Source organism: Anomaloglossus baeobatrachus, chromosome 1, assembly GCF_048569485.1.
Source record: "Anomaloglossus baeobatrachus isolate aAnoBae1 chromosome 1, aAnoBae1.hap1, whole genome shotgun sequence".
NCBI lineage: Eukaryota > Metazoa > Chordata > Amphibia > Anura > Aromobatidae > Anomaloglossus > Anomaloglossus baeobatrachus.
Genome location: NC_134353.1, coordinates 613,159,663 through 613,186,454, shown reverse-complemented (window position 1 = coordinate 613,186,454; position 26,792 = coordinate 613,159,663). Strand labels below are relative to the sequence as shown.

The following is a 26,792-nucleotide window of genomic DNA, read 5'->3' as shown; positions in this document are numbered from 1 at the left end:
ACAAGTGTTCCAAAGACAAATATCGGGATACTTTCTATATTGTGCGATGGGAAATATATTCACGATCTATGGCTAACTAAACTGGAATGTTTAAAATTAGGGAAAAGTGTCTTGTTCATTAGCTGTTTCTACTTTTCCCTCTCAATCCCATTTAAATTAATGAGGCTGAGCTACAATACAGTGTTCATGGATAATATTGGAATTTCTGGAGAGAGTTTTTTTCTGGGAGCACAGCCTATAAGACTACATACTCAGATGGTCTCTTTAAGAAGAACCAGTACTTCTCCTTTTTAGAAAAGAAAAAAACTAATACGCTTTACTACTGTCATATATTCTATGTAAGGCAAAGGTAAAGCAGGGACTACATTACTGATTTTTGGTGCTTGACAGCCTTATGATGGAAGTGTTGGAAGTATCTGGAGGTTCCAACTACTTCCAAGTTGGCCTCCAGACAAAAATAAAACCATGGAGACAAAAGATCAAAGGAACACTGTAAACATTTGTAACTGAATTTCTTTGAGGAACAGACAATGTCAGGATGGCCTGGATGACTTTCTTGAAAAATATAACATTACTGGTTAAGAGTTTTAGATTTTTTGATGGGACATGGATTAAGAGAACTTGTCTAATTTCTGTATTAAGTGTCGGGAAATAACATGTCCTCTAATATGGGGCAATTAACATATAACTCATGGGGTTTTTACCTTCCTCTGGATCAACACTTTGGTTTACACCGTAGCTGAAACCCAATGGATTTATGTCCTCTTTGTCTTAAAACTATGAAACTACATCTTACTAGCCATCTTGGAACCCTTTGAGCTAACTAATTATATCATGCAACTGCGCATACTATAAAATATAAGGCGTTTGCATCAGAATTACAAACACCGAGGCCATTATCGGTTGGTCACACCAAGTTCTACTTTTCCACACATTTGTGCTCTCCTCTTATAGAATAACTACATTTTCATTTTTTTATAAGTTTGTCCATCATAAAACTTTGTAAATCCCTTTATTAGGTAATTTGTCCTTATTCCTATAAAAGTAGCATAAAAGTAGCTTACAAATCCCTGGATTCTGGCGGTCTATTAGTCTAACTTCAGCAGCATTGATATCAGAACATATTCATTTGGAGTACTGCTCATGGCAGTGAAAGGGTCAGCTACCATTCTGATGTGTAGTGCTTATCAGAGTAATTTTCTGTAGCAGTTTATTCCCTGAGATAGTGAGACATAGGTGCTGAGCGGACCCTTCACTGCCATAATCTGTATTTCAAGTGAGTATATTGTGATATTAAGGCTGGGGCCACACGAGGACTACTGCGATCCCCTCACATAACAGTCGGCTCATGCTGGCAGTACAGCAGAGCCGAGTGTCATGCGAGTGTCCCTGCGACTGAGGTCTGATCGTGCGAGCGGACCTCAGCTGTGAGGGGTGGGTCGGCACTGAGGAGGGGAGGGATTTATCTCCCTCTCATCTCTGTAGCCGGATATTGCCATTGTCGCACTGCACTCGCGGTACACCTGTGTACCGCAAGTACAAAGCGATTTTTCTCTCGCCCCATAGACTTGAATGGGTGCGAGAGAAACAAGGATCGCATTCCACCCGCAGCATGCTGCGATTGTTTTCTCGGTCCGATTAGGGATGAGAAAATAATCGCTCATGGGAGCTAGGACACAGGCTAATATTGGTCCGAGTGGAATGCGATTTTTCATTGCACACTACTCGCACCAATTTTCATGCCGTGTGGCTTAGGCCTAATGCAGCCTAAAGCAGGCAAATAGTCTGGGGAAAAAGCAGGGGTTCAGAAGCATGCAATTTTTTTTTTTTTTTTTTTTTTTTTACAGGACTGAAGATATTTCCTAAAAAAAGTGATTTGCATAGTTTCATGCTGGAAAAAGTTACTTTAAAAAAAAAAAAGAAAATGAACATCACATTACTCTTTAGCGGGCTGTACAACTGTGAGGAAGATTAGAACTAAGAGTAGTCTTGGGGTGTGTGATTTTAATACATTCTTCCACACTTGAAAAAGTGACAAACAAGAAAATCTACCATAGTACTTCACTACTTTTTTGTTGCAGTAATCATTTTTCTGTTCAATGCCTGGGAGTGATTTTTTTCATTTTTTGCATTGTTGGTAAGAGAGTGTACAGTAAAAAATTTTTTTTTATAAGAAATAAAACTCTGAAACCAAAGTCTAACTTTTCTTTGAGAAAACTTTTGATATGTCATTGAGTCACGTCAGACGTTTTAATAGTTGGTGTTGAGAACATCACTGATCCCTAAAATGAGATATCAATAACATGCACCCGAATTTCTGTTCTCCGAGGCTGCACTTCGACTCCTTCATTTTGGCAATCACTTGGCACCTCTATCTGATGGTGAGTTATTACACGATAGAATTAACATGGTACATGTGTAAATCTGCCTTAACATATGGTAAAAGGAAACCCTTTTGACATATGGGTGCCCATTGATGTCTGTGGGCCAGTTGGTATAAATACGGACAGTACACCATGGTGTAAGTTTAGGCTCAGTTGCACATGATAGCCCCCATGTCTATTTTACTAAGACACATGGTTGAGAATTTACAAAATGCAAAAAGGAAATCCAAAGCAACTGGAGCAAGAGTAAACTCTCATGTATTTCTTATTTACTTGCAAGGAAAGGGAACTGAGGTAAAATCTGTAAAACTTAGGCTGGGTTCACATTGTGTTTGCCAGTGCCACAACATCCAGTGGCTCCATTGGGGCTTACTCCAAACCCGCACAAAAATGGGATCCAGGCATATGCACTGATGAAGCCATTGACCACAATATTGCTGACACTGTGTGATCTTCGGCCATATACGCCTCTTGGAAGTGGGCGACAAAATGTAATTGAACCCACTACCATGCCCTATAATGTACAATGCAGTTCAAATTTGGAGAGAAAAGGGTTAATAGACCGCACTGCCATACAAAAAAAGGATCCATGTAAAAGAAATGATATTTGTCTATGCGTTTCAAAGCCTTATGGCTTTTTCCTCAGGACAAATCATATACAAAACGTTTAAAAATAAAATCATTTTTTCTTCGTGGATCCTTTTTTCTACGTCAGCGCGGTCTATTAACCCTTTTCTCTCCAAATTTAAACTGCATCTCCCAGTTGGTTCTGCTGCAGCCGTATTTACGCCATTACAGTGGTTGTAACTCTCACAACCACACCAGGTGAGTCTACTCTTACAACACTATTGCTGAGAGTGTTTTAGGATAAGACCCTATCTGCGCTTACGGTTTCTTCCAGCATTTTTAACCATTATAATGTACAACAACATTGTGATTGAGTACAAGCAGAAGCAATAGTGGGATGAGAGCTCAACAGGCTTGTTTTATGGTGAGCAGGATTATACTACTCCCCAATGATGATGGAAACGCAGGAAGGGCTTTGACATCCAGTCATTCATAATTAATGCAGTAAATACAACATAATTGGTACGAGAGCACAGTAAATCCCAAAGGATTCAGTACAAAATAAAGAATAATTGCAACTGAAGTACGGATACACTATGAAGATAATAGTGCGTATTTCAATAAATTATATATTAATGTAATAAAAAAGTACTGGATCATAAACCAGATTTCTTTACTAGGGTGGTTTTACATTGATTTTCTTTATCAGAAAAACATTGCTGTATTAGCCTGGCTGTCACTAAAGGTTAGCTTGTGGTCAAAAGGGAAATACAGTATATTGGTGGCTTTTTTGCCTTTTTTTTCATGGCTTTTAGGCTGTGTGTTCAAGATGAGTTTTTGGTGAGTTTTTGACGCTGTGTATTTTCTCTGTATCTTAAGATATGTGTACACGTTGCACATGTGGTGCAGACATTTTCTGCACCAGATCTGCACGCCGTGGCAAAAAAAGTGTCAAAACTGGATGCGGTTTTAACGCCGTTTTGGTGCTGTTTTGATGGGGTTTTTTAGGTCATCAACAAAGTCAATGAATTGAAGTCAGTGGGTGGAAAAAACGCTGCTAAACCTAACCAATAACTGACAGGTGCAGATTTTTTTCTGCATCAAAATCTGCACCAAAATTGCACAGGAAAAAAACACACCATGTGCAGAGCAAATCTAAAATCCCATAGACTTTGCTGTCTTCAGGAGAGACATGCAGCTTTTGATGCAAATTTAAAAAAAACTGTCAAAAACCACAGCGTGTGCACAGGGCCCTTCAGTTCCAACATAGTGGATGGAATTTATAGAAATCTCGTGCCCACTGTGATTCCTTTTCACTCAGCATAAGCTAACCGTCGGAGCATTTGTGAAATTCACAGCATATCCATTTCTTTTGTGAATACAAAAAGTTTTATGTGCAGATTTTTCCCATAGAATTACATTAGATGAGGAAGATCATCAGGTAAAAAAAAAATATGTATTTTCAGTACATTTCCGCTGTGAAAAGGCATTAAAAACACACATAATCCGCACATGACTGTATTAATGTCAAAGAGAAATACCAGGACCTATGAAAAAACATTTATATTAAACATTTAATATTAAAACATTTTAATATTTAAAACATAAAATACCAAAAAAAGATAAAAATGCAATAAAAGCGCATGGAAAAAATGTACTCAAAAGTGCAATGAAAAATGCAGTTTACGTAATTTCTGATTGATGCACCAAAAACTCAAAAATACTCATCATAGGAACGTAACCCTTAATGTTTTTCCAAATACTGAATGTTTTTTTTTCTTAATAATTGCCAATCATTTTCCTATAGGTAATAAAAAATGCTTCTGTGAACAAATTCTAGTGCTGGAACATAAATCTAAATAGTAGCAGAAAACGCGATAAGGTAGAATTAGATCATATTCAAGATTATATTATATTAGTTAATATTAATAAAGCTTAGTACAAATCCAAAGCTTTTTTTTGGAGTTTAAACTTTGTTTCCTGCATCATCATCGAGAAGAGAAACACAAAGTATGGCAAATGTAAACTGTTTATCGGATGGATTGAAAGCCGTACAGTGAGCAGCTTTATACGGGAGGGGTTAATCGGAAATTAACTTTTGGATTCTTGCCAAGATCTGTTGTCGGCTGAGGCTTTCAGTACACTCAGGAAATGATCTTAAATTGCATGGAGTAAAATGTTATAATCTGATTTGTGCTATTAGCAGACATGTCCAAACTGTATACCGGATTCAGTCTGCACTTCCAGAAAATAAGTCAATTGTTGTCCATTAGACGGATAAGAGTTGTACATAAAACAAAGCAGACAGAGCGCAGCATATGCAGCGCGCCATTATAACCAGTTAACCCTCTTATGTCTTGCGCTATAACACATCCTTCCTGCACACAATAGGATGACGTCCACACAACATTATTTAACTAGAAATCATTGTTTGTCCTCGTCTAATTTTAATGTGCGTGGCTGCGGCGTTCTACAATCGTTAATTGTCCCCAGGTTAATGCTGTTGTCAGCCGATTGTTTAACAATCACATAATCCTCTCTTTGATGGGCAGGTCAATGAAACGCTACTAGCTAAAGGCTGTAATAGAAGTTCAACGCAATAAAAATAAAGAAATTCTATGTAGTCTTTCCTGGAAGGGGAAATTGTACAATTTATGACACGGATTGCGTGCAGACAGGCTACGCCCTGGAGAAAGATACAAATTCTATCATTTTTCTCTTAGCTCTACTTTATTGTTTCTTTATTCTTTTATAGAATAAAATGTGTTGTAGTATCCAGGAACAATATGCTCAAAATACATATGAAAATACAGAGATGACTGTAAAATCGGAGTTACGTCATATATGCGGTAATTTTTGGTCTGTGTTTTTTGTGCATTTTGAATGGAAAAGGGTATAACAAGCAGATGTTAGATTTATATGAAAGGAAAGATATGTTTCATTCACGCAACATTTTTATAAAAGTGCATTTATGGATGATTTTAGAAATTCTTGCCTTACTGAGTTTATTGTAGCCTTTCGCTAAAGTATCAGTTAGATGTGGTGATAACTAAAGTGCAGAAAATGGCAAAAAAAAGTAGGAATTTTGTTTAGATTAAGAAAGGGTGGATACACACTTGGTAAATTTTGTTGTAAAAATGCAGGAATAGCCCAATTGTTCGATATATGCATGTACTTGCTCCCACAATAAGCACAGTCAGACAGGGAATTGAGTTGAGCAAAATTATTCAGGCTGCCCTAGTACGGCATCCAGTCTTGTCCACCATGGCAATCTAACCAAGGAAGGTTTCACTTCTGGGGCCAACAACCTCAGCCTGTTATTGTGCCTTAGCCTTGGAATTAATAAGCTCCACAATTTGGCATCACCTGAGGCCTTGCCATCAGGCCTCACCGGATATCACGATGTTGCAAAGGTTAGTAACCACAAGAGAAGCCAAGAATTCCAGCCACAGAAGTGTAGAATGCCCTGAACCAAACTGGACGTCGGACCAGGGAAGCTCAAACTTTTTTGCTCATCTCTAGTATCAAACTATTTTCAGTGGTGATATGTCAACCTTGGCTTTTTCTTAAGCTGGTGTCACACTAAACGACAGCGACAACGACGTCGCTGTTACGTCACCATTTTCGGTGACGTAACAGCGACCTTGTAAGTCGCTGTTATGATCGCTGCTTAGCTGTCAAACACAGCAGAAGCAGCGATCATAAGGTCGCTGTGCTACATGTTCAGAGAGCAGGGAGCCGCGCTTAGCGCTGGCTCCTTGCTCTCTTGCAGCACACATCGGGTTAATTAACCCGATGTGTGCTGCAGCTACATGTCACAGTTCAGAGAGCAGGGAGCCGCGCTTAGCGCTGGCTCCTTGCTCTCCTGCAGCACACATCGGGTTAATTAACCCGATGTGTGCTGCAGCTACATGTCACAGTTCAGAGAGCAGGGAGCCGCGCTTAGCGCTGGCTCCTTGCTCTCCTGCAGCACACATCGGGTTAATTACCCGATGCGTGCTGCAGCCACATGTCACAGTGCAGGAGCCGGCACTGGCAGCAAGAGCGGAGGCTGGTAACCAGCGTAAACATCGGGTAACCAGGGAAAGGTCTTCCCTTGGTTACCCGATGTTTACGCTGGTTACAGCTTACCGCAGCTGCCAGTGCCGGCTCCTGATCGCTTCATTTCGTCGCTCTCTCGCTGTCACACACAGCGATGTGTGTGTCACAGCGGGAGAGTGACGACCAAAAAATGAAGCTGGACATTCAGCAACGACCGGCGACCTCACAGCAGGGGCCAGGTCGTTGCTGGATGTCACACACAGCGACAGCGACGGGACGTCGCTGCAACGTCACAGAAAATGGTGACGTACCAGCGACGTCGTTGTCGTCGTCGTTATGTGTGACACCAGCTTTAGAAGTAAAAGGTGAAGGGAGATTAGCAGGAAGAGCCAGGACTGACACATTTACCATAAGTTACACCAAAAATGTGGTATGTCTTACTAAACAGAGATTTTGATCAAAGCTGGTGTATAAAACAGCAGTGAATTTCCCCCTATTTTTCCTTAATTAAAAATACCCAATACAGTGTGATATGGCTCCATAGTATGGCTTTTCTGTGTTTATGAGGCCTGTGTCAGACAAGCTTACATTATATTTAAAGATACAAAAAACGGGCTAATACATTTATTTTAAGAAACATTACAAAATATGAAAGGTTTGATGCTTCTGCGCTAATTAAATACATCGGGGGTCATTGCAAATGGACTTATAATACCAAATTTTTCACTAAAGAAAACTGAATCTGAAGTGTTTGATGACTTCCATGTGTCAAAAACATTTTAAAAAACTTTGGGCTAACATAAAGAACTCAGCCAGGCAGGTCTTATTTCACCAAAATGAAAAAGTCAGTCCTTTGTTGGTCTACATCCATTCTTCCATTCTAGACTGTAGACTATAAAGTTCATCAATGAGACAGCTAACCGGAAGCTTAGAAAATGCTTGATGAGATTTTGATTTCTTACTTCTTCCCTTTCGTGCTATTGATGTTATTGGAGGCAAAAGTTTGTAATCCAGCTTGTATTATAGGTTTAGAGTCTAGTTCCAAATAATTACCAGCAGTGTCGTTTTCCAGAAGCAATACTACCAAGGCTTGGTCCATTAGTAAGAAAGCTGATAATGGTAATTTAATTATCCACAGAAGAATGATCCAGTATTGTTTGGTCGCATTTCAAATAACTGATGCAAATATATAGTACAGATTTCTCTAAATTTCTTCTGGAATTAAGTCAACAGATACAACAGTATACCAATGTTACTTTAATGGAGGGTCAAAACACAATGAGCTCCGATCATGTTCTAGAAACTGGAGAAAATAGTCTTTCACGCTGTTTTTTCTGAGGAATGAATGAATTATTATGTATTGAATTTTTGGTATCAATAAAAGTTAAGAAAGATGTTATTTCTGATTTAAGGAGTCTTTGAAAACTCATAAATAATAGCAGAGGTAAAGTAGAAATGGAGTTCCAGGCTAGACTGTAGAATATCATATAGGTTGTGTCCAGTGTTCATACATTTAATTTGAACATTGCAAAGCTAGACATTTACAGAAGCACTCCCATGAAGTTTGTATTTTTAACTAAATCTGTGTATATGTCTATGTAGCATCAGCATGTTACTATCCTTATCTACCGCCACCTCCTTCAATTTCCAACACTGTTCCACTCCTCTTCACAATTGACGTCACCACTCTGCAGACTATCCAGGTCACACTGTGCTCTGCGTGACCCGGAAGTAGCTTTTACAGTGTAAATCAGACGAGGCTCCATAAGATTACAATATAAGAGAGACTTACGGCTCACCCACAAAGCATGGTAGTAGCCGGAGAGTCTACACAGTGGTGACATCACAGATTAGGAGAGCAGAATGTCGCTGGATCCTGGAGAAGGTGGTGGTAGTATTAATATGCTGACACTACATACACATACAAATAAATTTTAAAAAACTTAATGCAAAGGTTTCTTTAAAAAGAGTTCCAAGAACATAGATAATTTTAAAGTTCATTTTAATCTATTGATATTGAAATAATAATAATTTCTAAAACTGTTTAAATTATATAATCTTATATATGTGTCCCTAATGTGTACTGATCATACCACATCTCCTGGGCAGGGGAGGAAGCAATATATAGACAATACAGCACAGGACCACAGCCGATTTTTTTGTAAGGTAAAACATTTCCCCTGTCTGTTTTTTAAAAATGTTTTACCTCAAAAAAAAGAATTATGTGTGATCCCATGTTATAATGTCAGTATACCTTTACTTCCTCCCCAGCCCAGAAGATGATCAGACTATGCTCCTGTATGGTCAGACACGGCCATTACACAGTACATAGTAGGGGAACATATATTAGATTATCTCCTCACAGGAATATTTTTTTTAATCACATTCAATTGTGGAATTTATCATTATCCCAAGATCTATTGATGAAAATGAACTTTGTTTCTGGTAAAACTATCAGGAAAAACCAATACCAGACAACATGATCTAAATAAATAAAAATATTGATAGGCTTTTACAGCGAATAAAAAAAATAGCAATCCATTTTTAAATTAAACAAAGCATTTAATAGAATTTATAAAAATTTAAATGAGCAAAAAAGTATAATTCATCAGTGAAGTTTACAATTAACATTCATTTGTAGAGCCAAATTCCCATTATATATTAATAATCAGTAGATTTTTATCACTAAGACACTACATGGATCCATCACATTTTTTTTACTGTAATATATTCAAAAAGTCTACAATAAAGATTTTGTCAAATATTATTACACATACAAACCTAAGAAGAAATGCCAATATCATATAACATAGTAATAATAAAGTTAATACACCAATGAAAATAGTTAATTCATCACACATAACGTTGTTTTTCCTGGTGGACATTTTCGGCACATTGGAACAGTTGTCTCATTGCTCAGGGGCCCGACTCCTGTTCCTGCTGAACTGAGCCAGTGTGTAGGTTAGAACTGATATCAGTTCAGTAGGCACAAGAGGACGAGTCCATCGTATGTGTAGAACAGCGGGAAGTGGAAAATGTTGTACAGCTACAAATGTGCCACGACTGATCCAAGATCTCACAAAGTTGCTGGAATAATCTGGATGACACAGCTTGGTCACACTTCGATTCATCCTGTAACAATAGACTCTATATCCAATGACATGATATAATACAAGAATAAAAAGATTATTTTGCTACATTCTTTGCCTCCTTTTTTTGGCAGATGTCCATCTTACAGATATGTCCATAGCACCATCCTCTTGTGCCGGCTCCATCTCTCCCTCTCTTCAGGTGCAGAACTTAGCCACTGTGAACAAAGAGGAAATTAATCACTGTTCACCAATCAGCTAAGCTCTGCACCTTGCTAGAAAGGCCAACGTCAAGAGTGTAACGCGCCATCTCATTCTCTGCCTGGAAGACTTGGAACACTGCTTTTCTTTCTTCCGTATATCTACATTTATGGTCCCAATTTGTGAAGAGAGCTGGTGTTTCCATTGCAGCAGCCAAGGACATGGCTGTGTGGTAATCCCTGGCAATGTGATTTTAATCTTAACTCACAAATCAGCATGCCAGGAACCCAAACAACCACATCACTACTACAAAACAGCAAATTACACAAACTATTTCCTTTCATCTTCCATGGCCATAATTCCACACACTACATGTAATCATGAGAAAGAAACTTGGAAGCGGCTGCTATTTTGTGTCAACTACAGGGATGCAAAACCGATGTGATCTGTATAGAGGGAAAGTTATGCTGTTAACTGTTCATGGGTCTGCTAAAAAGAAAAAACATGTTAGACACATACAAAGCTCATTCTGCAGTTTTCCTACGTTTTCTCAGTGCTGTTCCAGTTGTAAACCCTTACTTGCATTTCTTAAGTCCTAAAGCAATATGACCCAATAGCACAACATCTACAGTGATACGTGCAGACAGCATATAATTGCAGATATTGGCTCAAAAACAGCAGAATTAGAACACCAGGTACGTCATCTGGTAGGGGCTGTAACTTATTTACTGGGGTACAATTCATGTACATTTGTGTTAAAGGAGTTATATCACAATGGACATTTATGGCATATCTATGGGACTATCTTCAGAACTAGGGTTCCCTGATCCAGACGATATACCACCACTAGTGAGTGTAGAGTTGGCCACACTTACACCAGCTCTCTCCATTCATTGTTATATGAGTTCTCAATACAGCAGAAATATTTGCTCAGCTGTATTTGGGAACTCCCATAACAGTGAATGGAAAAAGTTGGCATATGCTCCACCACCAGTCCACTCACTGGGTGGGACCCGCATCTGTCGGAGATTTATGGTATAGGCCATAAATGTCTCTCAAGAGACAAACATTCTAAGCCCTTCGCGACTCAGCCAATTTTCATTTTTGAGTTTTCCTTCCCCCCCCCCTTCTTCCTAGAGCCATAACTTTTTTTCTTTTTCTTTTAACATAGACATATGAGGGCTTGTTTTTTGCTTGGACTTGTCGTACTTTTGAATGACACCATTGATTTTGTCATATAGCGTACTGTAAAATGGGGAATAAATTCCAAATGTGGAGAAATTGGGAAAAAACAGAATTCTGATGTTTTTTGGTATTTATTTTTACAGTGTACACGATGCGGTAAAAATGACATCATTATATGATTCTCCTCATTAATACAATTAATACCAAACAAGTTGAGGGTTTTTTTTACTTGTATTATTTTAGTAGTAGAAAAAAAATCAGAAGTTTACAAAAAAAATTGGGGGTTGTGTCGCCATCTTCTAAGACCTAGAATGTTTTCATTTTTAGGTTAATGGAGACGTTTGGTGTCTTATTTTCTTGTGGAGCAAGACAACATTTTGGGACGGATATGACTTTTTGATTGTTTGTTACAGCATTTTTTTGTGGTATTGCAGAGACCAAAAAAACCATAATTTCTTGAAATTTTGTTGTTTTCAGTGTTTACTTATTGTGTTAATTATTTTTATATTTTGATGGATCTGACTTTTTTTGAACATGGCAATACCATATATGTGTTTTTTTAACACTTTTTTTTACCTTTATATTTAATTTGGCAAAAGGAGATGATTTGAACTTTTATGTTTTTTCATATTTTTAAACTTTAAACTTTTTTTTAACTTTTCACTGCTTTTAATAGTACCCTTAGGGTCTGATCATCTGATTGGTTGTGCTATATACAGCAATGCCATAACATTGCTGTATATAGTAAAATCACTGTCTCCTTTGAAACTCAGTCACAGGCAGGGTGTTAAAGGAGCACCGCTGCTATGACAAACACAAAGATATTCATCAGACCCCCTGCTGGCATAGCAGCCCATTGACGACCAGCAATCACATCAAATGTGAGCTGAAAACTGTGCACTCCTATGCTGGTGTGTGTTAAGTCCTGCTGTCATAGTTTGATAGTGGAATTTAACAGGTTAACAATCATGGACGTATGTCTGTTGCACTGTGATTTTATGAGGCAACCCTTACCCACTTCTGACATGCGCCGTACATGTTTGGCAGATGTTGTAAAGGAATTAAAGAAGATCTGTGCCCAAGTGAAAAGTGGTCCGTTTCTTGCTATCATTTTATTCATGATATTTTATTGGGCATACATTTTTTTAAATCCACAAAAAAAACAAAACAAACCATGGGAGGAATAGCCAGAGGAGCAGTGGGAATAAGATAAGAGCAAAAACTGGCAACTTTAGACCTAATGACAGATGGCGCTTCATATATTATTACTTGACAGCTTTTTCAGATGGAATCACAAAGTCAGATCACTGTCTCGTCTTAAGGGCCATTTACACACTGCGACATTGCTAACGATATATCATCGGGGTCACAGTGTTTGTGATGCACATCCAGCGTAGTTAGCGATGTCGTAGCATGTAACACCTATGAGCGACCTTAAACGATCGTAAAAGAGGTAAAAATCGTTGGTCTGTGAGACGTCGTTCATTTACCAAAAATCATCTGGTCAGTAGCGAGGTTGTTCGTCGTTCCTGCGGCAGCACACATCTCTATATGTGACACCACAGGAACGAAGAACATCACCGTACCTGCGGCCGCTGGCAATGAGGAGGGAAGGAGGTGGGCGGGATGTTCGGCCCGCTCATCTCCACCACTTCGCTTCTATTCCGCGGCCGCTTAGTGACGTCGCTATGACGCCGAATGAACTGCCCCCTTAGAAAAGAGGCGGTTCGCCGGTCACAGTGACGTCGCTAGGCAGGTAAGTATGTGTGACTGTTCCTAGCAATGTTGTGCGCCATGGGCAGCGATTTGCCCGTGACGCACAACCGACGGGGGTGCTAGCGAGATTGCAGCGTGTAAAGTACCCTTTAGTCTACAGCTAGGTGAGGGCAAAAGCGCCATTAGGAAAATAATAATGTATTATATGTGCTTGTGGGTAGTTCCCAACTAAACTCCAAAACAGACCTAGCACAAGGTGATTAAAAGCTTCTTTTTTGAAGTTCTGAACACTCAAGAGTGTTCTAATATTCAAATAAAAAAGTTTTTCATCACCTTAATGGCAAATGTTCCTATATGTAGAAAAAAATGGACATAAAAGCACTTAAAAAACATGCCCATTTTTGGTGCATGATAAACCTTTGGCCTGTAGCCATTACAGGAATGAATTGTGGGCTGTCTCACTTGCATAATCTCCATAGGTAGCACTGAAAATTAAGAAATGGCTTTACCCAGTAATGTAGAGTTAAGAACTTACTTGAACTCTAAGTGAAATAATATTAGTCTCTATAATTGGTTCAAACAATGCTTTGGATCTCTGTCCTTCCATATGTCTACATCACATGTTATTTTCTGTGTCCAAAGTCAAAACCTCCAGATAAGGGGAAACCTCCAGAACGACACGAGGACAACGATTGATTGTGTTATTTCATTAGACAAATATCTGAAGTATGCTGCACTACAGAAGACCTTCATACCAAACCAAATGAATATGTGTTAAACTTGCATGTGCAAACAGCACTGAGGTTACCTCGGGGTATTCAAATATTGCTCCAGCAAAGCCTGACACTAAAACTTCATAGAAAATCCTTTCAAAGAGTGTTTTATTGCCTTATTCACTCAGTTGTGTAATGCCTATGTGCGGGCGTACATTATATATATATATATATATATATATATATATATATATATATATATATATATATATATATAAAAAATAAAAGATATATGTAAAATATGCTATCCCGCTTTTGAATGATGAGACCTGGCCCAGTTTTTGGACAAATGTGTCCACCTTTATGTAAATTTCATCAACGACTCTACTTTCTTACGATGAGAGTGAATACACTATTCAGACATGCTAGTAAAACTCTCTACAGGTTTTTATTCACATCCCAACCATTAGGTGTCTAAATAGGCACATACAGCATAAACATCTCCCACCATAGTATCAAGAGAATGATGTTTAGGTTGGGTTCATACGAGTGAATTTCACGGGTGTGCAAGCCGACTACAATGTTCAAATCGATCATGGGTCTCTCGATATTGCGTCCGTGAAATATGCATGTGTGAACCTAGCTTTATACTGGTGGTCACTTATGTTGAACTATGTAGAGCCAAGAGAAATAAATAGGTAAGAACTTGTTTGTGTACTAAGGTATCCCTTACGAAACACATAATTGTGAATAAAACCTTGATCTGACATCGCTACAAGTCTAGTCTACAATATCCATTTATAAAGAAATCCCTAATACTGTGGTTGTGCACTTTCATAACTTAGGTTTTACTATGAAGGATGGGAATCACTTGGAGACACACAGATATGTAGGCGGCACGTGTTGCATTTTTAGAAAGTAGTAAAAGGATTTTATTTTTAACTACTGCATAGAAATGTGAAAATGCTGGATGAGACATTACAGACAGTCTGAGACTAGGATTACCTACTATCTTTCAACTTGCACTTGAAACATACCACACAGACTTAGCTCCTAACATTGAGGTAATGTGCTGGAGGCCAGGCTCCTAGTACGGCCTTGTTCTAGAACAAGTAATCCACCCATAGTTCACAACTTAATCCTATCCAGTTTAACTTGCATTAACATGACCACACTGAGAGTTTGGCCGTTTTCAGTCACGGCATTGTTCTATGGAAGTCAATCCATTAAAACAACATTTCTCCCACCACTTTTACACAGGATACATCCATTTGATCTCTGACAGCAGCAAAGCATCTGTGTGCAAGTTCTTGCTGTCTGGCATCCTCGTTCACCATTAATTCTCCATAGAGATACACACCCATGGCCTGTTAAGAAGAAAAGAACAAGTAAACACTTCAGTAAAAGAGAAGATTCTGTAGTCAAACACGCTTATACAGTTCCCATCCCATTCACACCCCATTAAGACTACACCCTTTATTACTCACTATGGTTACAAAATAGCCAAGACTTTTATAGGATTCCATAAAGAAATCCAAATACTACGCCATGATGTATAGGGTATAAAAATCCAAACAAAGCTTGGAATATGTACAGTACACTTCTTGTATACAACCGGTCATGTTGGGAATTTGTACGGAGGCAGAAATACCACATAAGTAGTAAAAATAGGCTTATTAAGCTCAGTTCCAGGTTTTTTGTTATGCCAATATCTTTATGACTATATGACGTTATGACTATTATACAAGGGAATATATCTGCTCAGTAACGTTTCCAAGATCATTTAAAATGCATTGATCAAGAAAAGAAAAGTACTGTAATTTCTTCAGTTTAGACCTTCAAAAATTGAAAGGATAGCTACAAGATTCTTCGGATAGCAGCTACCATGAAAACTACAATTGATGTGGTGGAAAGAGGTGATTTGGCACCAAAGGCAAGAATGCTAGCCTATTCCCAAAACATGCCCCTTAGACAAAGAGTGAAGGTGCTTGCTCTTAGACATTAGAACAAATTTGGCTGAATCTGCTGATTTCAGGGATTTTAAAGGGGTTGTCTGGTCTGCTGATAATAGTCTGCAGTCACTCTAAATTCTTACAGTGTGCGCACCACACACCATCAGGATTCTCCGGTATTGCAGGAGAGATTAGGCAGTCATGTATGCAATTTGCATACTTCTGACCAGATTCCGGCTTCATGTTCTCAAATCACTTTTATTGAGCGAGGTCAAGTACATCTAATCGTAGACTTCTAGATCCATACAATGTAAGGAGTCACATAGAGTGACTTCAGACTATTGTCAAAAAAACAAGGTAACACTTTTAAAAGAAAGAAAGATGGAGCAAGTTGAACTTGTCGTTCTTCCTAACTTCCTAAACAAAAAAAAAATCATGCAAACTTTGCCACACTCTGTGTGCATGTGTATATGTGAAAGGGTTTAGCAGAGTCCAAGAATCAATCATTTGACTGACAGCTATTGAAGGTGTAATGGCACCCTAAAACAGTACAATATTACAAGTTGCAGGATAATTTGATATGATATATTTTATGTAAAGTGCAATTAGCAGAACTGACTCATAAAATATTCATAAGGTTTTTTTCTGCATGAACCAATCCAAACCACGTTCAGAAGAAATAAGAAAACAAGTAACTCTGAAATATTAGTCTAGGAAGACAAAAGATGGGTCCTCATATACTGACTGCAGGGCAGTAGTTGTTTGTGCTCCTCCTGTGTGTACAGAACCACTGAACAATTCACAGTAGACTGTGTGTGTGTTATTGGCCATGCAGCATACTACCATCCTGTGGCTGGAATGTGTGACCCCAGCCCAAAAATCTTGGACCCCTTCAGACCACAAAACAAGTGATTATCTCCATATGGAGGGCGTGAACATTACTGTAAGGGCTTCAAAGACAATTCATAAATCCTAACTTATCCAGGGGGCAACCAAAGAACTGCCAGTCCCTCTACTTAGGCTATTATGACAAGTAATAAAAGGGGGTTGTCCCCTTTCAGAAAATCTTTGTTCCTGGATACAGTTTGTTATAAAGAAAAAATAAACCCCTCTTTACTCATTGTACCTGGGTCAAGAGTCTCTGGTGCTGATATCGGTGTCCGCTATTTGCTGCGGCATTGATGGTGAGTTAACAGCGCGGTAGCCAGTGAGTGGGTTCAGCAACTCTGCCTGTGTAGTTGGACATCCACCTTTTGGAGCTGGTGCGCTAACTAATTGGCTGCCACAGCCAATCATGGACACCGGGAGCATTGCCAGAGACTCAGCGCTGAACATGGGGATGGTGAGGTTTAGTAGCAAACTGCAATCAGGAACAATTTTTTTTGAACGGGGACAATCCTTTAAGATAGATTGGAAAACAATAGGGTAGACACCACTGCAATGCATTCTAAAGTCCGGCAGCCCTAAGGTCAATGCATGGTGCAATGGTGCCCGTGAGCGTACACTACACTATTCTGCTTGGCATTCCAGACACCCTTTCTCAACATTGATAGGTTTATCAGTAGTGGGCCTGTTTACCCTGCATTATGGCATATCTGTGGACATGCCATAAATGTCTGAGATGGAACATTCCCTTTAAGTCGATGTTTAGGTTTCATGTGAATAAATCCCAGTACCCAACTGTAATAAATGTGGAACGTAAAATCTTAGCCCAGCATTTCTAATTCCACTAACGCATTTTAACCTTGAAGTATTTGACCCAAGGATCAATTCAGTTGCTATATTATTAATATGAGAAGGGAATTGTGACATGAAGCAAATATAAACTGTACCTTATGAAAGTCAGTGATCAGTTGTAGAGGATATTTCATTTTTTCTGACTTCAGGTCAACTAAATGTATCATGTGGAGGCTTTCTTCAAAAACCTAAATACAGTTGTATATCGAAAGGGCAAGTGTCTATACATAATTTAAATAATTACTATATTTCAACTATAAAAGACGAGACATTAGTGTGTTACGTATTGTTTCCTAACGTAATAACACTTGGAGATCCTATGGGAACATTTATTTACTGGAAACTTACTGGTACGCTATCAAGGGAAGTAGTAGAACATTTAGGAAAGATGAAAAATAAAACTAAAGAAGTGGTTTACACACCTGGTCCTGGAGTAAAAATGTCTCCACATCCTTGTAAGATGCAATATACTTATGTTTTATAACCAGCTCACACCATCTATGTCGGATCTGTAAGAGAAAATGTAAATTAATTATGCGCAGGCAATGTACAATTTTCTTGTTAAGTGTATACAATAATTTAGGCACATAGCTATAATAACCACAAACATGTTTACATAAAGCATCAAGTATTGGCGTCACAATGTAGTAGTACGTAGTATTTTTTATAATATCGCATTAATGAGGTTGGAGTATCCCTTATTATTGGTCCCCTTTTAGTGTCTGTCGACAAGAATGATGTAACAATTTGGAGTGGTGCATAAGGAACACCAAACTGTTATCATCACTATAAATCTAAATGATACATTTAGCAGAACATAATTACAGAAATAAAATTGACAAAACGTGAAGTTGGATATTCAGCTCAATTTATATAATGCAAGTTTTGTTTTTAACAAGCATTAGTACAATGAGGATTTGGTAAAGTTGTTTTTTTTATTTCACGGCTGGAGTTCCCTGATTTTACTCCTATATTTCTTCGCCGCTATCTTCATCTTGTATGACCGCCGCTCCCTTCGGTCTTCGGCAGTTTGTGACCTGCCGGTTGTTCCAGGGTTTCATGAAGCATGCCGGAGGTTACAACTCAATACAAGTCTATGAGAGCCTTGTTCTGGCTCTCATAGAGCGTTTGTGACATAACTTCTGACTTCCAGACACTGAGAAGTTGTGGTCACAAGATGACGCCATGGGATTGCAATGGTGTCAGTAAAAGGTGAAGACACCGGAGGGTGAGTATAAGAGTGGGTGCAGGGACCTTAGGTTAAAGGTGCCACTCCAAGCTGAAAAAAAAAAAGTGTTGGAGTGGTGCTTTAAGACTAATTCAATTGTCAACTTGGGATATGAGCACATGCAAAAAAGTGTAATACAAGAGAATTAATGTCACAGTCTGTGGTAAAATCTCACAAAAACTAATGAAGCAGAGAAAACAATTAGGAGAAAAACTAAGATTTCCTAAAATAATCTGTATTGAACAGTTGATGCCCACATTCCATGAATTGGTAGCAGAATTATCACGTATTGGATTCTGACAAACAAGAATACTGTCTACATGTATGTTTGCATGTTTGGTATCATACAGATAACTAAGGTGTAGGAATGACTGATGCATACAGGTGGCATCTGCTCCACGGTGTGGACTAACTGACTCCTAACTTTCTGAAAACCAATTCATTATTGCAGCCTAAGGCCAGAGTCACACTTGCGAGAGTCTCGCGTCACTCAACACGGCCGCACACTCTCCTGACAGGAGGGTCTCAGCTGCATAGAAATATATGCAGCTGAAGTGCCCCTGTCAGCAGAGTGTGCAGCCATGCAAGCTGATGCGATGCGAGACTCGTGCAAGTCTCTCACAAATGTGACTCCGGCCTAAGGAATACTCTGTACTCAATTTAGAAACAAGCACCATCTTTGGTGGGTATGTATAAACTACACAAACCTAAAGGCCACCATTGTCTGAACTAGATGAGTTTGATGGGTTTTGCCTGACAATCTAAAACGTATGAGGTCCCTGACAGAAAATTGTATGTAGAGACATGTCCCATTTGTGACTGCAGATGCTTTTGTTCTCTAAGGCCACATTCACATGTTATACATTTGGTGAGTTTTTACCTCAGTATTTGTAAGGGAAAGCCAGGAGTGGGACAATCAGAGAAAAAGTGTAATAGCACATGGGCACCACTTCTGGATTTATCACTCACTCCTGGTCTTGGCTACAAATACCGAGGTCAAAATTTCACCAAATACTCACAGTGTGCACGTGGCCTAAAGGAGTAATCTGCCACCAGTGCTCACATAGAGAGCCAGACAACAGCTATATAAAGTTTATGGTGCTTAAGAAGATTTGCAATTGGTAGACTGAATAATCTTAATGTATTTGAATATAATAGTTTGTATTTAGCAAGTTAAATGTATTTCAGGAAGAATTTGTACCAAGCTACTGTCTTTTATGGCAACTTCTGTGCTTTGCCTCACAAGTAACCATAGAATAGTTGAAAATAAGAGTGGCCTAGCTGGAAAAGCGTGTGGTCTAATGTGTGACATCACGCACCAAAAATTGTGCTAAAACTATGGTGCACATTAATGGTACAAAGTAGGCCAAATAATAGGTGGTGAAAACGTAAAGCATGTTTACCCAGCATGAAGGCTGCCATTAAACTACATAGAAGCCAATTGGTGGTCATATAATAGCATGTTTACATAGGACAGACGAATTTCCAGGCACACAAAATGATGAGTAATAGATCAGTCTTTGTGCATAGAGTGCCACAGTTCTCGGCAGCACAGGTTCTGATAACACAAGCCTAAAAACAATTTCACCCAACTGTCAAGCGTTTTGTTTGTTCATTGGGTGATCAGCAGCCTGTTTACACAGGACAATCACATGGAAATGAGGGCTCCCCATACTCAGCCACCTAACTTCACCCTTAGGGGTACTTTGCACACTATGATATCGCAGATGCGATGTCGGTGGGGTTAAATCGAAAGTGACGCACATCCGGCGTCGCTGTCGATATCGTAGTGTGTAAATCCTTTATGATACAATTACGACGCTTTTGCGCTCGTTAATCGTATCATCGGTGTAGTGTCCGACATTTCTATAATGTAGCAGCAGCGGCGGTACGATGTTGTTCCTCGTTCCCCTGGGGCAGCACACATCGCTGTGTATGAAGCCGCAGGAGCGAGGAACATCTCCTACCTGCATCACTGCTGCTCACACTGGCTATGCGGAAGGACGGAGGTGGGGGGGATGTTTATGTCCCGCTCATCTCCGCACCTCCGCTTCTATTGGCCACCTGCCGTGTGATGTCGCTGTGACGCCGCACGACCCGCCCCCTTAGTAAGGAGGCAGTTCGCCGGCCAGAGCGACATCGCAGGGCAGGTGAGTGCATGTGAAGCTGCCGTAGCGATAATGTTCGCTACGGCAGCAATCACAAGATATTGCTGCTGCGACGGGGGCGGGGACTATCACGCTCGGAATCGCAAGCATCGGCTTGCGATGTCGTAGTGTGCAGAGTACCCCTTAGACTATAGAGTCTAAAGGCTTGTTCACACTCTGCGTTTTTCCATGGAAGAAACGCTGTGACAGCACCAAGAAAATAAATAAAGGGTGCGTTACACGATGCGATATCGCTAGCAATTGCTAGCGATGTTGCGAGCGATAGCACCCGCCCCCGTCGTTCGTGTGACATTTGGTGATCGCTGCCGTAGCGAACAATATCGCTACGGCAGCGTCACACGCACATACCTGTTCAGCGACGTCGCTGTGACCGCTGAAAAATCCCTCCTTCAAGGGGGAGGTGCGTTCGGCGTCATAGCGACATCACTGCGGCGTCACTAAGCGGCCGCCCAATAGCAGAGGAGGGGCGGAGATGAACGGCCGGAACATGCCGTCCACCTCCTTCCTTCCTCATTTCCGGTGGACGCAGGTAAGGAGATGTTCATCGTTCCTGCGGTGTCACACACAGCGATGTGTGATGCCGCAGGAACGACGAACAACCAGCGGCATGCACCACCAACGATATTATGAAAAGGAGCAACGTGTCAACGATTTTTGACATTTTTGCGATCGTAGATCGTTGCTCCTAGCTGTCACACGCTGCGATGTCACTAGCGGTGCCGCATGTGCGTCACAAACACTGTGACCCCGACGATATATCGTTAGTGATGTCGCAGCGTGTAAAGCACCCTTATGATTTCTGAAATCACTGGAAGTCTTTTCAAATCCACAGCATGTCAATTCTTTTAATGTTTTTAACTCATTCAAATGAATGTTAAAAAAAAATAAATCAAGTGAAACGAGTCATAAGTGTCCGCATTTTTAGCAGCATTTTTCTTGCCAATGTCGCGGGCGGGGAGGAGGGTGTCAGCACACCGCGCTCACCCCTTCTGCTCGGGTCCGGCAGTTGCTCCTGGTGGCTCGAGCTGCAGGCCGGATCCCGGGGTGTCTCGAGCGACACTCCTCGCCCGTGAGTGAAAAGGGGATGTCTGTTGGGGTTATAGTTCGTGACGCCACCCACGGTTGTGGTGATTGCACCACCGCTGCTTTGGATGGGGATCCCGGGGATGGTGATGGGAGCAGCCAGGTGTTGTGTTACCCCTCCGTGGGTAGGGGTTGGTGATCCCGGGGCCCAGTGGGGTGCAGGGGCGCAGGGGCAGCGCTGTGCCTTGCGGCACTGAGGTACTCACTCAGCCAGTAAACACGACACAGTTCTCGGTAAACAAACGGCTGGTTGGACGGGTCCCTCGGACGGTTCACGGTGCTGCGGTTCCCTGCAGTTAGCGGTGACGGTCTCTTCCCTGCACCTTCGAAATGTCTGTTTGGTAGCGGTGGATTCCCACCGGTTACCCGCTCCCCGACTGCAATCTGTGCCGGAGGAGCTCCACACTTTGCCCGCAGGCGCCGGCCCTGGGAAACTGGTGCCTTGGCGGTGGCGGTGTTTCCCCGTTGTGGTTGGACCTTTGCCCTCAATCAGGACTTGCTTGTTGGGAGATCTACGTCCCCTTCACTAACGGATTTAGCAATTTACAGCGACTCCAAGCCTTGCTGGGATCCGAAAGCCCCTGCTCTGGTACTGACTGCCCTTTGTATACTGCTCCAGGCCCTGGATACACACAGCCTCCGCGGCCCTTCCAGCAACCTCCAGACAGTCCCACTGCAGATCTTCACCGCTGTCTGCTGACCTTGCTGACTCCGTCTGGGCACACAGCCACAGACCAACTTCAGGCTTTCTGTCACTTTACTTGCTTGTCTCCTTTACTACTTTCACTTTCACTTTCTTAACTCCTCCACTTAGCTCCTCACACTTGCCCTCCCTGGGCTAACTGCCTGGTTACTTCCTGCCTCCAGAGTTGTGAGCTCCTCGGTGGGCGGAGCCAACCGCCTGGCCCACCCCCTGGTGTGCATCATCAACCTCTGGAGGAAGGCAACAAGGATTTATGGGTTAGCTGGTGTACCTACAGGGAATGTGGGGTGCGTGTGTGTTGTTATCTGTGTCCCCTGGCTTGCCCAGGGCGACACATTCCCCCTTAGCAAAACGCAGACCGTCCTCGGGCTGCCCGTCCAACACCGGTTTTATTTTCCTTTTTGTTTTCTGAAAATGTAAAACGGTATAACATTATTAACGGTAAATAATATACATTTTTAATCAAAAACTCTTCCCAAGACGGGAGGCACATTTACTTTAACGTTGCAACAGTGTACGGTCACGGTTTCCGCTCTCTCCCACCCAAGCAACCTGGCCCTGATGCTGCCCCTAAAACCCAGGCAGCACCCCTTGACCCACAGTCCAGCACAAGTTACCCGAGCGGGATCTGTCCTTCCCCTCCAGAGGGTGGCCACCGGTTCCTTTGGTGGCTGGGCCCTGGCCTGCTCTGCTCAGGGCCCTCCCTCCAACCTGCCTCTCCGGAGGCGGCATTGCGGAAACGGTAACGGTACCCAACATATTTACATGCCACTTAACGTTTGTGGTTGCCCTGCAGAGTTCACGGGCTTGTCCATGGATAGTTCCCATGCATTTTAAACGGTCCCCACGGGGACAACGGTGCCAGCTCCAGCCGGTTCAATCAAGCAGACAATCAGGTAAACTTCGGTAAATCATTTTTCATTTTCAAAACTTTCAAACATACAAATAACACTCTTTTACATCTGCGGGCCCCTGTTACTCATAGAACGGTCTCCCTGTACCTAAGTGGGGGTCTACCTAGGTTGGAACGGGTGGACCTTCGGGGCCCGGTGTCAGTGGTACTAGACAGTGGGGTAGAGGGAACAATCAGTTCCTCCTCCCTGCTACAGTGTGGGGCAGGCGGAGGTGCAGGGGAGCTGGGTACAGGTTCATCCCTGGGCACTGGCACTAGTTCTGGCTCACGGTTGACCACTTCCACTACTTCTTCATCCACGGGTTGTGGGAACAGTATCACTGGAAGTATCACCGCGCCGTTCTGTGTAGGCCAGTTTGCTGGGAAGTCACCCATCACAGTGTGGATTACCTCTGCTGCCTTTTCCACTGGTGGAGGGACCGGTACTTCAGCCTCTGCTTTCAACGCTGGGGGGCATTTTTTTAGATGGTCCCGAGAAACTGTGGCCAGGGTGCCCCCTTGGTCACGACTGATCTGGTAGGTCTTCCCATTGTCCCACTCGGTGGGTTGTACGACGTAAGGGACTTGCTCCCACTGGTCATCCAGTTTGTGGGCTTTTCTCCTCCGTTTCAGCACCACATCTCCTGGCTGGAAAGGACCTGCAGGCGCCTTCTGGTTGAACCGGTGCTCTTGCTGTTCTCGACTTCGACTGAGGTTTTTCTCCACATACTCCTGGATTTGCCGGTACTGGGCCCTCCTCCGACTCTCCCACTCTGCCGTTGAAGGGAGTGCTTCCGGAGCTTCCAACCCCATCTCCAGATCCACCGGCAGGCGGCCAGGCCGAGCCCTCATCAGATACGCTGGGGTGCACTTCGTCGAGCTGGTTGGGATATTATTGTACATGTCGACCAAGTCGGGTAACTTTTCCGGCCACATGTTCCGTTCTTCCAGCGGTAGCGTCTTGAGGAGCCCCAGGACCAAGTGATTCATCTTCTCGCACATGCCGTTGGTTTGGGCGTGGTACGGAGTGGTCCGGATCTTCTTGCAGCCGTACAACTGGCAGAATTCGTGAAACACCTCTGCTTCAAAAGCCGGGCCTTGGTCAGTCAGCACCTTCTCGGGGTACCCATGAGGTCGGCAGAAATAAGCCTGGAACGCACGAGCAGCAGTTCGACCAGTCAGGTCCTTGACGGGGACTACCACCATAAATCTTGAGTAGTGGTCTACCATGGTCAATGCGTAGGCGTACCCACTTCGGCTAGGGGTGAGCTTAACATGGTCTAGGGCGACCAGTTCCAGCGGCTGATGGGTGACTATGGGATGTAACGGTGCCCTCTGGCTAGTCTCATCCTTTCTCCTCAGCGTACAAGGACCGCACTCTCGGCACCAGGCTTCCACCGATTCACGCATCCCACTCCAATAGAACCGCTCCCTCAACAGCATCTCCAGCTTCTTCCACCCGAAGTGGCCAGCACCATCATGGTATGCCCGCAGTACAGTAGCGACATCAGCCTGAGGAACGATTAACTGGCATATTTTCTCATGGGTCTTCGGGTTGATCAGCTCACGGTACAGCCTCCCTTGGTGTAGGTAAAGCCGTTTCCGTTCTTTCCACAAGCGTTGGGCTTCGGCTGGAGCGCTGGGGTCCATTCCCATGGCGCCTTGTTCCACCAGAGTCTTGACAAGGCGGACAGCCGGCGCTTGGTCCTGGGCGTCCTGCCACTCTCGACTGGGCCGCGTGTCCAGATCCACCCTTTGCTGACATACCTGTACCTTCTCAGTAGGCGGCTGGTGAAACGCAGGCAACTCAATCTCCTCGAGGTCGTCGTCCTCACACCCCTCTTCTGACAAATGGGGCATCCGGGAGAGTGCATCTGCATTGATTTTGACACGGCCAGCTCGGTACTTTATGGTGAAATCATAGTTGGCTAACCGGGCTACCCACCGCTGCTCCAGCGCGCCCAACTTGGCCGTGTTCAGGTGAGTTAACGGATTGTTGTCCGTAAACGCGGTGAATTTTGCTGCCGCCAGGTAGTGGCGGAACCGCTCTGTGATAGCCCACACCAACGCCAATAGCTCGAGCTTGAAGGAGCTATAGTTCTCAGGGTTCCTTTCGGTCGGCCGGAGTTTTCGGCTGGCGTAGGCAATCACCTTCTCCTTTCCATCCTGGACCTGGGACAAGACCGCTCCTAGCCCCACGTTACTGGCGTCCGTGTGGAGAATGAACGGGCGCCCATAGTCAGGGTACGCCAAGACCTCTTCTCCGGTCAAGGCCGCCTTCAACTGGCCAAAGGACTCCTCATGCTTGTCCTCCCACAACAGTGGGGCTCCAATGGGTCTACCACCTTTGGTCTGTCCCAAGAGGAGATCTTGCATGGGGGCAGCCATCTTCGTGTACCCCTTTATAAAGCGCCGATAGTACCCTACCAGACCCAGGAACTGCCTTACTTCCCTCACTGTGGTTGGTCTCGGCCAGCTCTGGATGGCAGTGATCTTCTCAGGGTCGGGGGCAACACCATCCGCACTCACCACATGTCCTAGATACTGCACCCTGGGTTTCAGCAGATGGCACTTCGAGGGCTTCAACTTCATCCCGAACTTGGCAAGGGACGCGAACACCTCGGCCAGGTGCTCCAGATGGGCTTCATACGTCTGGGAATAAACAATCACATCATCCAAATACAGCAGGACGGTCTCGAAGTTTAAATGTCCCAGACAGCACTCCATCAACCGTTGGAAGGTCCCGGGGGCATTGCACAGCCCAAACGGCATGCTATTGAATTCGCAGAGCCCCATCGGGGTGGTGAAGGCGGTCTTCTCCCGGTCCTCGGGGGCCACGGCCACTTGCCAGTATCCGCTGGTGAGGTCAAGGGTCGAGAAGTAGTTTGCAGTTCTCAGTGCAGCCAAAGATTCTTCAATACGAGGCAATGGATAGGCATCTTTATGGGTTATCTGGTTGATCTTCCGGTAGTCCACACACATCCGCATGGTACCATCCTTCTTCTTGACCAGTACCAACGGAGCGGCCCAGGGACTACAACTGTTCCGAATAACCCCTGCCTCCTTCATATTCTTCAACATATCTTTGGCACACTGGTAATGTGCAGGGGGAATAGGTCTATACCTCTCTTTG

The 26,792-nt window shown here is 42.6% G+C and overlaps 1 protein-coding gene across 5 annotated transcripts in view; it reads right to left on the bottom strand.

The window, feature by feature from the left end:
* Positions 1-14,193: 14,193 nt before the first annotated feature.
* AOPEP (aminopeptidase O (putative)) overlaps positions 14,194-26,792 on the bottom strand; it is a 670,220-nt gene continuing 657,621 nt past the window's right edge. For 3 of the 5 annotated variants that reach the window (XM_075318588.1, XM_075318578.1, XM_075318606.1), the window contains 3 exons: positions 18,008-18,094; positions 17,681-17,773; positions 14,194-15,263 (listed from right to left, as the gene is read on the bottom strand). In XM_075318588.1, coding sequence (XP_075174703.1) covers positions 15,123-15,263; positions 17,681-17,773; positions 18,008-18,094 — 321 coding nt within the window. In that variant the 3' untranslated portion in view covers positions 14,194-15,122. Of the gene's footprint in view, positions 15,264-17,680; positions 17,774-18,007; positions 18,095-26,792 lie in introns of those variants that run through there. The other 2 variants (XM_075318598.1, XR_012724789.1) reach the window with 2 other exon arrangements.